General features: G+C 34.1%; 1 protein-coding gene and 1 pseudogene across 1 annotated transcript; both read left to right on the forward strand.

Moving 5' to 3' along the window:
* The first annotated feature begins 609 nt into the window (after positions 1 to 609).
* On the forward strand, positions 610 to 5,189 carry LOC114717800 (tetraketide alpha-pyrone reductase 1-like; annotated as a pseudogene).
* Positions 5,190 to 9,085: 3,896 nt separating this feature from the next.
* LOC114717799 (ubiquitin-conjugating enzyme E2 20-like) lies at positions 9,086 to 10,857 on the forward strand. Its single transcript, XM_028902996.1, has 6 exons — positions 9,086 to 9,401; positions 9,584 to 9,611; positions 9,903 to 10,130; positions 10,228 to 10,291; positions 10,386 to 10,445; positions 10,551 to 10,857. Exons 1-6 carry the CDS (start codon positions 9,295 to 9,297, stop codon positions 10,595 to 10,597), a joined length of 534 nt encoding a protein of 177 aa, XP_028758829.1. The 5' UTR covers positions 9,086 to 9,294; the 3' UTR covers positions 10,598 to 10,857.
* Positions 10,858 to 15,332: the final 4,475 nt, after the last annotated feature.

Below are 15,332 nucleotides of genomic sequence, written 5' to 3' on the forward strand. Positions count from 1 at the left end.
GATGGCATAATCCAGCCTGCGGTTGATCTGAGACCATAAAGTTCAGTTCGCATCAAAGATAAATCATACTAGCTTTGCTCCTTATTATAAGACCTTATTTGACTTTTATTTTAGTCTTAAATATAAAACCTCAATCTACTTTGTCTCTTATATTTATCTACTTTTTTTTATGATAATCCTTCTAATAATAGTAGTTATAGATAACAAACTTGACTAGTAAAAATATTTTAAAAAAAATAATATTTATTTATTACAAATAACTAACTTAACTAAATTTCTTAATCTTTTCAAATTAATAGACTGGGTTTTATAATTAACACAGGAGGTAGTACGTAATTTGTTACTCGCCGAAACCGACAAAAAGAAAGAGAATCTTGGTTTAAATATATGCGCGCGTATATATATATATATGTTTGTATGTTATCAAGACCTTAGAAAGTCTTCGTTCGCCAGGAAAATGATAATTTATTGCGGATTCAAACGTCGATCGCTTGCTCGAAACATTAAAATAAAGATGAATGTAGCTGCAAGCAAGCGCCTAATGACGGACAGTGGAGCCAATAATCACTCGAAGAATCTAAAAGACTCAAACGATCTGGTACAGAGCAAAGACGAAGCAGTGAAAGGGATGAAATTGAAGAAGAAAGAAAGAGAATGAGCAGCAACGCCGGAAACGGAAAGGTCGTGTGCGTCACTGGTTCTTCTGGTTACATTGCTTCATGGCTCGTCAAGCTTCTTCTTCTTCGTGGTTACACTGTCAAGGCCACTGTTCGCGACCCTAGTTAGTGCTCCTTCGTATGCTTTCATTTATATCCATGCTTTGATCAGAATTGTGATTCAGTTTGGTTAGTAATCAATTTGTGGTGTTCTCTAACTCGCTGCAGATGACTCCAAGAAGGTAGATCATCTGCTCAATCTTGATGGAGCCAAGGAGAGATTGCACCTGTTTAAAGCAGATCTCTTGGAAGAAGGTTCCTTTGACCCCGCTGTTGAGGGATGTGAGGGTGTCTTTCACACTGCCTCTCCCTGCCGTACTGATGTTAAAGACCCACAGGTTCATATCATTCTAAAATTGATAGATAGTTGACTGTGGTTGACCTGCAGAAAAGCACTCTTATTAAGCGCTTTAATCTGTTTGAGCAATGTTTTTTAAAATCTGTTTGACCAATGTTTTCATCTTTGTGTAGCTTAGAGGGTCAAAGAGAATGGTGAGAGACGTATTGGGTTGGACCTTTGTTTGCCCTGTCCCTAAGCATATTGCATTACCTGTTTGATGAAATCATATTAGTTCGCTTGATACTCTGATAAGACCCCATCACCTATTGCCGCCAAAGCTCACAGAAGGAGACATACGAATGGCAAAAAGGCCGAAAAGGAGGAACTGCTGGTCTAGAAGAAAATACAAGGAGTAAGAACCAGATGAGACAGAAAATTAGGGGAGTAGAGATAGGCAGTCATGACGAAAAAGGTAAGGGGAGCAGTCAGAAAGTTGGGAGTGGGTGTATAAAGAGAGGAGTTCGAGGGGGTGAAAGGGGGGAGAAGAACTTTAAGTCGGGCATGGGGATTGGAGTGGGGAGAACCATTCCTCTTGAATTATTGGCAAACCTGTTATGTTCTATGCTCAAGAGTTTCTGTTCTGTTGAGATTATATATAGTGTCATTATGTGCGGTTTGTATCTTTGCTCTTTGTCATCCTTTGTGCTTGAATCTGAAAGTGTAATAATTTTCCTTCCTTTACAGCGTCATTTGTATCTGTATCAGAGTGGGTTTTGTGTAATGTTCTTTGTAACGGTGTAGTGTGTTGCATCTGAAGTAATGTATCTTAGCTTAAAGTTTCATCTTTATGTGTAAATCTGTTATTTATATAGCCGAAGGTGGTCTGATCTGGAAGTATTTGTTGAGGGACCGATCATACTCTTATAAAGTTAGACTTAGTCTTGCAATTTATTGTTTCCAATTTACAACCAGGCAAATTTGGGAGATTAGCAAAATAACAACGTAAATAGAGAACCATGACTAAGTTTGATTTGAGTTTGCTTTGAATATGAAGGCTTTCCATGAGTTTAAATAAATCACAAGTTTGTCAACGATTTAAGTTTCCATTTTGTCTTCATACGAAACAGCTGTCTTATTTCCTAGTCCCTAACTGTTGCTCTCCTTATTGCAGACTGAACTTATTGACCCAGCCGTCAAGGGAACTCTTAATCTTCTTAAATCATGTGCAAAATTGCCATCTCTGAAACGAGTTGTTTTAACATCTTCCATGGCTGCAGTGTTATGTAATGGACAACCTAGAACTCCTGAAGTCGTAGTTGATGAGACATGGTTTTCAAAGCCAGAATTTTGCAGGGAGATTAAGGTATGTGCCATGTTTCTTAGACCATCCCTGAAACAAAGGTTTTCATTAATAATCATGGCTTATCTGATTGTAACGAATGCTGATGAGCTGGGATTTCAAGTTTCCAATGTTTCCATAGAACTCCATTCTGCATAAAGGCTACACGTTATTGCATTTATGACAGAAGTCAAATCATTTTATTGCAGCAATGCAGAGATTTCACCTTAAGCTTGTCAAAACTGCTTCAATAGTTTTATATGATAAAAATATTTAAATGAAAAAACACCATAGTCTTAATCTTGTATGCCCTGGACAATTTCCTTTTGCTATTTCAGCTCTGGTATGCGCTTTCCAAGACATTAGCTGAAGATGCTGCCTGGAAATTCGTAAAAGAAAACAACATTGACATGGTTGTTATCCACCCAGCATACGTACTGGGATCACTTTTGCAACCATCACTTAACGACTCTTCTGCTACAGTTTTAAAGCTATTAACTGGTAATTTTTTGTGCGCACAAGGTTCATACTGTATGGAAGTCCTGGTATGGAATTTGTCAGCATATGTTCAAATGAAATTTTTTGTCTCGCTTTTGATAGTTGAAAGGAAAATTTGGGTCTAACTGTTGCTGTTGACTTGCAATAATTGTTCTCTCCCTTTGTGTGCAATAACTGCATGAAGGTTTTGCAGTTTCGGGATCAGCCAACCCACTTGTATGCTCCAACAAAATAAAGAAGAAATATAAGCTAATACTATGCGAAAAATTTCATTCTAGAAACAAAATGTCAAGAAGACTACTTGAATTCCCATTTTCTGCTTAGCAGATGGAAGTCATGAAAAAACAAGCCATAGTCTAACCTAAGCATTATTTTCTTGCTTTAATATTTAATGTCATATTGTCAATAAATTTCTTCATTAATAAATCTGATTATCCGATTGAATATTGATTTAATTTATTATTGTTTCAGCAACTCCTGGTTGACTGGGATCCCTTTTGAATATCCTCTTGATTTGGTTCCTACACAAACATTACTGTGTTGCTTTTTTGGTGCAGGTGCACAAACATCTCCGAATTTAACTGTAGGATGGGTCAACGTGAGAGACGTTGCAAGTGCTCATATTCTAGCATTTGAGATTCCTTCAGCTAGTGGAAGATATTGTTTGGTTGAGACTGTGGCACCTTCTCAGAGATTGTAAAGATTTCACACGAATTGTACCCAACATTACCACTTCCAGAAAAGTAAGTTATCTGTTTCCATAATTCCATAAGCCAATATAACTTTTGACTTCACATCTTGTCATCTCAATTATATGATTATATGAGACTACTTATGAATTGCTGCCTGCTACAGCAATATGCATAAAATGTTTTTTTTCCTTCTGCCTGAAGGGATAATGCCCATTGCTCCAAGCAATTGGCTTTAAGAGATGAACACCTTGGCACCAGGTCGTTTTGATATTTGTAATGACTAAGCTAAATCTAAAGATTAATGCTGAGATTTTCTTTATTCAACTCTGAACGGAAGTGATACATATTTACAAGGGGTGGGACAATTCGCACCCTAGAGGAAAGAAAGAAGTAGTAATAACAACAACAACAATAACAAATGATGATGATGATGACAAACAGAAGAGAGAGTGAGGGAATTAATCTCTGAGTTTCTTCACAAACAACCTGGAATTTTCTTTCGTATTGACGTCTTTAGATGCATCAAAAATTAAGCCCACTCTTTGTTTGTTCATGTATATATCATTATGCATTTAGCATGTGATAGAATATCCACCAAGTCACAACACTGGTGTTAATACTTGTACTCATTGCCTTCAATTAGTACTTTGTTGATTTCTTTCCTTTAGCTTTCTTTTTTTGGGGGGTAAGACAAAATGATATTAAGAAAACGAAAGTTTTACAAATTACAGTAAGATAAAGTACAAATAGATTTGCAAAAGAGCCTAAGAAGAGATGATAATGACAATACCATGTAGCAAAGATAAAAATTCTCCTGCCAAGTTCTGGAAGACATCTGAGTAGGATCGGCAAGAATACAGATGAAAGGCTTCTGAACACAATTGACAGTAAGTGGTGACTTGGATCAAAAAATGGTTTTGTGTCAGCTTCCATTTTTTCCTTCTTCCGTTGATGAGGAGGGACCTGAAAAACTTGATATTGTAAAATCTAGTTTTTGCTTCACAGATATGTACTGCATCTCGTGTGCTGACCATGCCCTTCTCCTTGGACTAGAGGAGAATCTGCAAGTTTTACTCCCCACCCACCCGCGCGCATGCACATAGACACATTTTGACAAAAATTATTTCAAAAAAAAAAACACACACACGCGCGCGCGCACACAGAGTAGCAGCAGTAGAAGCAACAGCCTTATCTCCTAGGTGGGGTTGGCATTAGAGGATGAATGAGAGACAATATATTTAAATTTGCTGATAATGGACATCTGTTCCTCAGGATTGATGAGATTGGCTTGTGATTTTAATCATTCAGTCATTTTTTATGAAACCAAAATGGCTTCTACATGCACTTCTTTATACCCAAATTATATATTTTGATTCAAGGTTTTTTCCTGATTTTTGCTAATTTATTTTCTTTGCTGCTCAATGAACTTGTAGGTTTGTCATGGATGAGCCATTGATGCCCAAGTATCAAGTTTCTCAAGAAAAGACTAAAACCTTGGGAATTGAGTTTATTCCATTAGACATATCTCTTAGAGAGATAGTGGAAAGCTTGAAAGAGAAGAAGTTTCTCAACTTTTAATCGTGAAATCTCCTTTAGATATTAATAATCATAACCGTGTTTTAGTTCACATCTTTAGTTTTGCCTGTACATTTCTCCTTCAGATATTAATAATAATCATAACCGTGTTTTAGTTCACATCTTTAGTTTTGCCTGTACATTTCTCCTTCAGATATTAATAATAATCATAACCGTGTTTTAGTTCACATCTTTAGTTTTGCCTTTACATTTCTCCTTCAGATATTAATAATCATAACCGTGTTTTAATTCACATCTTTAGTTTTGCCTGTACATTTCTCCTTCAGATATTAGTAATCATAACCGTGTTTTAATTCACATCTTTAGTTTTGTTCGTACATTACAAAATCTGTCTGGCAGAAAAGACTACAAATCTTTTTAATCTCATGTTTGAGAGGACATATTGTGATATGAGGATTGCGATAAGTATGACCTAGTAGGACCTAATGAGGAGTATGTCTAGCAAGACCATGAATGTATCAACTTTTAGATTTTTATTTTTATCTAATAATGTAATATGCAAGTTTGAATTTTTTTTTCTTTCAGAAAAAATACTTTACCTACAAAAGGAGGTGGGAAAGATTTGTCTGGGTGTTATGTTACATGGGGTAAACAGGAAATAAAAAGTAGAAATGTTTCTCGTGTGCATCCATAGTAGTATCGAAATGATTTTTTAAATAGGAACTAAATAAAGATAATTGATTTTAATTTTATATATCATAATGATTGCCTTGCAGGTTTGTTGATACTAACTAGCTATCAATATAAAAAAGGAAAAAAAAAGTATGAAGTCACTTTTTTTTTTTTTTGGGTGAAAAGTATGAAGTCACTTTGTATACAAGTTATAACTAATACGTCCGGTACTTTGTAGGTGAGGTTACTGATTGTACCACGAAAACGACTTTCCTTGTTACTATTTCTGATCCTTAATATAATATCTTATTTAATTTTTATTTTGGTTCTAAATATAAGATCACAATCCATTTTATCTCTTATATTTATACTTTTTTTTTTCAAAGTAGCCCTTCTAACAATAATAGTTCTAGTCAATACACTTGATTAATAAAGATATTTTAGGAAAAACAATATCTATTTAGGACAAATAACTAATTCAACTTACTTCTTTAATCTCCTCAAATTAGTCAACTGGCTCTTATAATTAGGACCGAAGGTAGTATTATTTATTTTAGTACGAATATTGCGGCTATTTGAGTACTGAACGGGGAACAAGATCAACAATTAACCGTTATGAACCAGACTTTGGGTTTACGGTGTTGCTTAGTGCTTGAAGTTGGAAGCCGCATGCCCACATTGGCTGTAACTCTGAGTAGTACAACTACTTCCTCCGGTTCATAATATAAGTAGTTAGTTAATTTTCTCACATATTAAAAAATAAAAATTTATTTATTAAATTTGTCCTAAAATGATAGTTTTTCTGTTTAACCCCTAAAAAAAAGATAAAAATGCCTTTGATGTTACACTTTATTATCTCTCATCTCTTTCCTCTCTCTTTTATATTTAATAGGACCAAAAGTTAGAAAATCACATTAATTATCCTAACAACATCTTATATTTTGGACTATGATTTTCTCCTAACCAATATTTTATATTATGAACTAGAGGATATAGTAAATTTTGTTGATGTAGTATAAGGAACACATTTAATAAATACCTGTTACTCTGAAATAAATGCCTACTCAGCTAACACATCATGGCGCCATGTCATCATGATCTCGAGTCAGTGACCCCATCGCCACTCACATTAACTGCCATGTCATCATTAACGTACAATCAGCATTAGACTCATATGCAAGATCATGGCCCACGTCATTTTTGTCCTAATCATCACCAATAGGGCTTTGATTTTTGGGAGAATTAGAAAGAAAAATAATTACTAAAAAATTTCAATAATAATCTAAATAGTATGTAATAACAAGTTTTATAGTAGAAAACGATAATCTTTGGAATTTATTTTATAATTATTTTTCTTTTTGAGATCTCATGGTAATTCTCTCTTAATTTTTTTCTTGTTTACTTTTATATTTTGTTATGAATTTTATACAAGTTTATACTACCTCCGGTCATAATTATAAGACCTCATTTATAGTGTACAAATAGGATCTTATAATTAGAACTGGAGATAGTATTAGCTTCTTGCTACTTTCTAGTCATCACCAATGCAATGTTTGCCGTTGGTACGTTCTACTTTTTTATTTCTGTTTCGTTCGGTCACTCTTTTTTTTTTTAATTCATTTAGGCCTTCCTCAGATTAATCTGAGTGGCTTTTTTAGGTAACTTTTTATTCGCGTTTGAATAAAATTGACATTTTGTTTAAAAAAAAAAAAAGAGACACACACCCGTATATATATATATATATATATATATGATTTTAACTCTATTTTCAACTAATCGAGTGTGTTTCAAAGAAATCTATAAAAATAAATAGCATCATTTTTTAAAACCATTACTTATCAATAATATTAAGATTTAATAAAGTTAAGGACCAAATTTATACAAAGCCCACTTTCTCTCTCCCTCTCTCGAAATTGCAAGGGTGGTGAGAGTTTTCTTCCCTCGTCAAGCGGAGGAGCTTTCTTTCACGGTATCTCCTCCCCCGGCTCCGATTGGGGGAGGAGATGACCGTTTTCTGTGTTATCCTTAGTTTCTTTGTATGTCTTTTTAGGCTTTTATCGGTGGTGTGTCTGGTTTTAGCGGCTATTTTAAGATCTGAGGGCTTCATTGACGGCAGACCTCTCATGGCGACTTCGTTTTGTATTTTTGGGGCTGGGATTTGATGACTACGGTCCTACACATTGATGGCTTCATCTTTCAGAGAATCATTGTGGTTTGTTCGTGGATGCGAATTCGAAGGGCACGTCTTTGTTCCGTCAATTTTGTTCGCTCAGCAACTGTCGGCGAGAACACCTTCTCATCCTTCGTCTATTTTTTTGGTGGCTGTGGGTGCTTTTACTCCTATGATGTTTTCTCATGGAGGTTGTTCAACCAGTTGGGTTGGTTTGCCAAGAAGAGGGGATGGGTCCTTTGGGATGGTTCTTCGAACCCCCACCCCTTATAATGGCTTTGGTGTTGGTGTTGGTAATGGCACTTCTTTCCCTACTGCTTCTAGTGAATGGTCGATGGTGACTGAAGTTCTTGGTAACGGTGGCGGCTGCCCTCTCTTCTTTGTAAGGGTTAGGTTTTGTCTAGAGCTTGTTTGGTTTCCCTTTGTGTTTGGGCTTGTCTTTAGTGCAGTTGTACTTGTTGGGCTTTGTATTTATCTTTGTGTTCTTTAATGAAGTACCTTTTATCTGGTCAAAAAAAAGGACCAAATTTATACTTTTGTGAAGGTAGCTATGGACTTCTAATTTGTAATTTTGTCAGTTTTATTAATTTTATTCAATCCAATACGACGTTGCACGGATTTCTCCTAAAACAATGCTAAAATCACAATTTTCTCCCTTTTATTAACTCTATTCATTTTTTTATCCTACCAAAGAATTTCTACAGAACCATATCTTATGAGACATAATTCGATTTCGAATTTTAGATTATATTCTTAGTTGACTTAATACTTAATAATCATCAATTAAAATTGAAATTTGGTGGGCACAAACATTTAAATTTGTTATAAAATATTTAGAAAAAGAAAAGAAAAAAGAAACTAACTAAAAAAAACTAAAAGGACCATTTTATGGATTAAAAAAATTTGGGGGGGGGGGGGAACAAAAACGAAGAAAAGGAGCGTTTACAGTCGCCGTTCCTACTAGCCGTTGCAGGTGGGCCACAAGAATAAGAATCTCTTGCGCCTCTCAACGTTCCAAAAAGAAAAAAGAGGAGAACTCAACGTTCAAATTATTTGAATCTCGAAATTCACCCCTCGCTCAAGTGCTCCATGCCCTAAAAAGGAAACAAACGTCAACCTCCCAACGACGTCGTTTTCAGGGGAGGCACAACGTTTTAAATCTACCTTTCTTCCACCACCATGCGATCCCTTTCAGTTCTGATTTTCGCTTTCGCTCTCAGTTGCTTTCGCGAAGGACGAAGATAGAGAAACACATACGCATTCTCTCTCTTTCTGGTTCTCTATCTCTTCCTCCTGCGTCATAAGCTCTATCTGTATTCTCTGTGATCTGCTCTTTGTTCTTCGATTCTATCGAATTTGGGTTGCAACTGAGGATCGTAATTGTCATTATTATGGCTACTGTTAACGGTCAAACTGAAACTGCTCCAGGCAACATCACACCTTCTAAGCAGCCTCTTCATGCAGCAAAGAGCGTTGATTCTCAGTCTGTTCTCAGAAGGTTTCTTTTTCATTCGCTCTTTTCTTCACTTTTTTTAAGCTTGAGTATTCTCGGAATTTTGCTTGATTATACTTTACACACGCATATAATTCTGTTAGAGGATTTTGGAGCAGTTTATGTTCGACTTCGTTTTTGTTTCTGATCATGCCTTTCTGTTTGTGGTTATTGGTTATATCAAACAGGTTGCAGTCTGAATTGATGGCTTTGATGGTAAGATTTCTCTCTAAGGTCTCTTTATTCGTGAAGTTTGTTAACTGTTAATTTACTCCATAGACTCTTCAGTGTATTTAGCTTTAGATGTCAGAGATTGACAAGTTAGGTCTTATAAATAGCAAACCTGCTGGATACATGGAGGGCTGTGCAAGCAAATTTATTACTTTTCAGTGAGGATACATAACATGTGGGAATTGGGATTAAAGCCCAATTAAGAGGGAAATAGAAAATTTTGTTTATGATTTGGAAATTACCCTAATAATTCTTGTTGTGTGACTGGAATTACAGATGAATGGAGAAAGTGGTATCTCTGCTTTCCCTGAGGAGGACAACATATTCTTCTGGAAAGGAACCATAACAGGAAGCAAAGATACTGTGTTCGAAGGAACAGAGTACAAGCTGTCACTTTCCTTCCCAAATGACTACCCATTTAAACCTCCTAAAGTCAAGTTTGAGACAACCTGCTTCCATCCAAATGTTGATCTACATGGCAATATATGCTTGGACATTCTTCAGGTAATGATCCAATTGCTACCATGACACTTTCAAGCGATTATTTTCCCCATTACATAACAATGACCTTTTTCTTTTTTCTGGTCATCTTTGATTATAGGATAAATGGTCATCTGCTTATGATGTGAGAACTGTTCTTCTATCAATCCAAAGTCTGCTTGGAGGTAATATAACCCAAATGGATTTTGAACAAAATGGCACTGAATTTCCATATCGTATTTTTGCTCATATTTATTTGTTTAATTTTGCGAAATTCAGAGCCAAACAACAGTTCACCACTAAATCCACAAGCAGCACAACTTTGGAGCAATCAAGAAGGTAAATAATAAAGTCCGATTATTTTCTCCTTTATGCTATATAACTGGTAATAATTTTCATTTCCTGAAAAATAACCTAAAATTTATAATCTGTTGTGTTCTACAGAATACAGAAAGATGGTGGAAAAGTTGTACAAGCCTCCAAGTTCTTAGATTTGAAGAGAAAGATGGTCTTTGGAGTTTATCAACTCTCTAGAAGCCAAGGTCTTGTCCTGTTTGGTTTGAAGAGAAAAGGGATAAAAGCATACCTATTTCTGGATCTTACATTCCTTCTTTTCTTGATTTAATTCTTTTAGAACATTTCTCGTTTCTTTCTTTAGTGATTGAAACGCATAAATTGTATTCTCTTATTTACTTAGCATTATCATTATTAAAAAAGAGGAATCTTTGGCCATTGTGGCTGATATTATTTCGCATGAAAAAAGTCTTTCATGTCCAGCTTTAATCAATATTAAAAGAAAGAGATCAACGCTTAACAATTTCATTTAAAACATATTGAGAATAAAGGAAAATGGAATGAATGTCTCTTGTATATCCCAAAGTGAATAATAAAATACTTTATATATGTACAAAAGTAAGGTAAATTTAGAATCAATGCCAGCCAGCTACCAATTATTAACTAAGTATAATAAGTACAATTTTATATTATCTTTACATTCTGCTCAAGTTGGAGAGTATATATTAATCATGCGCAATTTATTACAAAGATAGTCAATCTGAGTCCTATTCAAAGCTTTAGTAAGTAGATTACCTAGCTAATCACCAAATCTCATGTCCTCTGTTGATGAAGTTTTCCTTGATCTTGTCCCAAACAAGTGACTATCAATCTCAATGGGTTCAGAAGTGCCAGAACCAAGGACACGGAAGTAGGAGCCATTAGCAATTGTGATATTGGATGGGTTGACATAGAGTTATAGGTGAAGAAGAGATTATGGTTACCTATGATATGATTAGTAGCTCCTGAATTCATGATCCATTTATCATTATTACCTGTCGCGATAATAATATAAGAGCCAAACCAGAGGATAAAGATATCCGATGGGAGAAGAGAGGACAACAACTACACCAAGAGCTCAAAGACAATAAAAATAATCTTACAATTGAGAACGCAGTTACCAAACGTTACGCTAAGACTCACACTTGTTTACATATATCCCAAAATGAATGATGCCATGCTTTACATATATACACAAAGATAAAGCTTAGAATAGCTGCCAACAACCAACTACTAACTAGGTATAATAAATACAATATTATATTATCTTTACAAAACATAATATAAATTTATTCTACTTTGTTATGTATCTATTCAAATTAGGCTTTCTCACATTGGCTTAAATGTGCTCACACTTGTTTAGTTAACGCATTATATAAAAATCTCTTTGGGCACAGGGTAAGTTAAATACACGAATATGTTGATGAATCAAAAATAAGTTAATTACATGAATAATTGCTATGGACAGCAATAAATTAAAACGTAACTAAATTTTGATTAATTTCATGTTAGGTAATTATTCAAATACAATAATAAGAAGCCTTATCTTATTAAATGAAGTTGGCTACATGGATCGTACAATGTCATTATATTCTATCAACAACAAGTCTTTAGATATATTATTGACCAAAAGTCTCGTTTAATGATCTTATTGAGCATTCTTTTCGGTTTTTCTCTGTCTCTTTTTATAGGACTTCAAACTGTCTAATCTACTCTTCTTATTGGCACCTTCAATAACCTTCTCTGCACATTTCCAAACTACCTCAAATAATGTTCAACTATTTTTTCTTCGATAGGCATTTCACCTACTCTTACTCTGATATTTTCATTTCGAATCATACTTTTTTTTGTATGACCACACATCCTTCTTAACATCCTCATTTCTTCTACCCCTACTTTAAGTTCTTGTTTTTTCTTTAGAGCCCAACACTCACTACCATGCAATACAACTGGTCTTATAGCAGTCTAATAGAATTTTTCTTGGAGCTTTTCGGGTACTTTCTTATTGCAAATAACTCTAATAACCTTCCTCAACTTTAACTATCTAGCTTGTATTCTATAAGAAACATCTCCACTAATTTTATCATCTTCATGTATAATAGATCCTAGATATTTGAACTTTGACACTTAATGAATGATTTGATCTTCCATCTTCACCTTCAAGTTACTATTGACTTGCCTCTCTCCAAAATTGCAATGCATATTCTGTTTTGCTCCTACTCAAACGAAAACTTTTCAACTCCAAGGTCTTTTTCCATAACTCCAATCTAGAGTTAATCTCTTCTCTTGATTCAACCATGAGAACTATGTCATCCCGAAAAGCATACACTTAAGAATTTCTTCTTAAATAAGCTCAGTTAGAATACCTAGAACAATATTAAATAAATAAGGGCTCAAAAATGATCCCTAGTGTAGGCCAATCTTAATAGAAAAATTCTTTATTTCACCTCCAAATGATCTTACACTAACAGTTACCCCCTCATTCATATCTTGTACGGATTTGACATATACAACCCATGTACCTTTCTTTTCCAAAGCTTTCCAAAATATTTCTTTGCGCACACAATCATAAGCTTTTTCCAACTTAATAAAAACCATATGTAAATATCTTCCTTTACTCGTATATCTTTCCATTAACCTTTTTAGTGAATAAATCACTTCTGTTGTGGATCTTCCCATCATAAATCCAAATTAGTCCTCAAAAATGGAAATATCTAACCTCAACCTATGTTCGATCATTTTTTCCCACAACTTCATCATATGGCTCATAAGTTTTATTCCTTTGTCGTTTGCACAATTTCGAATATCTCTTTTATTTTTTTAAATAGGAACTAAAGTGTTTTTCACCCATTCATCCGACATAGTCTTGGAGTGTAAAATTTCACTAAAATGCTTGGTTAGCAACAATTCACCCTCCCTACCTACGCATTTCCAAACTCCAATGGGAATACCGTTATTGTCCTTTTTTTAAGAGCTGCCTTAACTCTCTGAAATAAATCCTATAGTAAAAAGCCAAATTCTAATCATCTCTGCTAATTAGCAAGTCCTCCAAGTCCTGAGTCGCATATTTGTTTACCTTATTGAACAGCTTGTAAAAATAAGCCTCCCATCTATCATTAATATCTTTATCAATAACTAAAACTTTACTTTCTTCGTCTTTTATACACCTTACTCGGTCTAAATCTCTTTTTTTTTCCCTTCTCTTTTTGCTTCGTAACCTTGTAAATATTTCTTTCCCCCACATAGTCTTGGAGTGTAAAATTTCACTAAAATGCTTGGTTAGCAATAATTCACCCTCCCTACCTACGCATTTCCAAACTCCAATAGGAATACCGTTATTGTCCTTTTTTTAAGAGCTGCCTTAACTCTTCGAAATAAATCCTATAGTAAAAAGCCAAATTCTAATCATCTCTGCTAATTAGCAAGTCCTCCAAGTCCTGAGTCGCATATTTGTTTACCTTATTGAACAGCTTGTAAAAGTAAGCCTCCCATCTATCATTAATATCTTTATCAATAACTAAAACTTTACTTTCTTCGTCTTTTATACACTTTACTCGGTCTAAATCTCTTTTTTTTTCCCCTTCTTTTTGCTTCGTAACCTTGTAAATATTTCTTTCCCCCACTTTTGTTCCTAACTCCTTATAAAACTCTTTATATGCTTTAGAATGTGATTCATTCACTGCTTTCCTCGTCTCTTTTGGTAATTATTCATACTTTAATTTATTTGGACGTTAAAAACTTAAAGCTTTCAATTTTGTCCATGACAAGTCTCGTGTAGGATAGTTTGAAAGCCTAACAAAAATCAAAATTTCACTCTACACAAGATGCATCACAGGAATGATTTTTCGAATAACTTACCAATGTAATACTAGTTAAGCAATACTACCTCATATCTTTAATATAAGACCTAATTGATTAATTTGAAGAGATTAATAAAATTACTAGATTATTTAATTATAGTATATGTTACATAATCTCTCTAAAATACTTATGTATATCATTATATTCTACATCAATTTATTACTACAGTAAATTAGTTTGAAGAAAAACAATAAATATAAATACTTTAAAGTAATTTAGTAACTTTCTTAGTCTTCCCAAATTAATTAACTAAATCTTGTATTAAGAATCAAAGATAGTATTACTATGTTTGCGAAATAAAAAAGTAACAAAATAAAAAAGTAATAGTACCTGCAGTCTTGAATATAAGAACTAATTGGTGGTCTTAAATATAAGACTTCAATCCTTTTTGTTTCTTAAATTTATAATTTGTTCTCAAAAAAATCCTTATTGATTGTAATGTATTTCCATCTAAGTGTATTTTCAATGTAGATTGTAACATCCAAAATATTTATTCTTGGATTTAAGTTTTATTAAAAAAAAGATTAACTAATGGTACTTAAATTTAATCTTATTGTCTAAATTATAAACCATAATTTTTCATAAAAAATATATATTAAAAATTTAAAAAAAAAATAATAATAGTTTTTTTTAAAATATTATTAGACAAATAAAATAAAAATAAAAATAAAAATTTAAAAAAAAAATGGCAAGTGGGGCGATGACACCCACTTCCGTGAAGTTTGGAGGGAGGGGGTAAAAGCCCCCTGGTGGGCCGTGGCCCTTAAATATTTAAAAAAAGAAAATCAAAGGCATTTCGCTTGTGGGGATCACGTGAAGTGAACCCCCACTTCTAAACCTTTCCCCCCTTCTCCTTCGTCTGCGCGTTCCCCTGGTCCGTGCTTTTTCCGGCGTGAGTGAGTGAGTGAGTGAGTATGAGAGGAAGAAAGAAAGTTTGCTCTGGAACTCATTTAAGATAGTTTGGTAAGTTATTTTCGTCCTATTTTTTCCTATTTACCTTCTTATTTTTTAAGTTTTTGGCACCAAAATAAA

The sequence above is a fragment of the Neltuma alba genome, unplaced genomic scaffold, assembly GCF_004799145.2.
Source record: "Neltuma alba isolate B1F8T4 unplaced genomic scaffold, ASM479914v2 tig00011776_pilon, whole genome shotgun sequence".
NCBI classification, from domain to species: Eukaryota; Viridiplantae; Streptophyta; class Magnoliopsida; order Fabales; family Fabaceae; genus Neltuma; species Neltuma alba.

What these genes read in the sequence shown, in the direction of transcription:
- LOC114717799 (XM_028902996.1), top strand. Translation starts at nt 9,295, where the DNA reads ATGGCTACTGTTAACGGTCAAACTGAAACTGCTCCAGGCAACATCACA. An exon ending in TATGCTTGGACATTCTTCAG is followed by an intron (nt 10,131 to 10,227) that starts GTAATGATCCAA and finishes CTTTGATTATAG; the next exon opens with GATAAATGGTCATCTGCTTA. An exon ending in AATCCAAAGTCTGCTTGGAG is followed by an intron (nt 10,292 to 10,385) that starts GTAATATAACCC and finishes TGCGAAATTCAG; the next exon opens with AGCCAAACAACAGTTCACCA.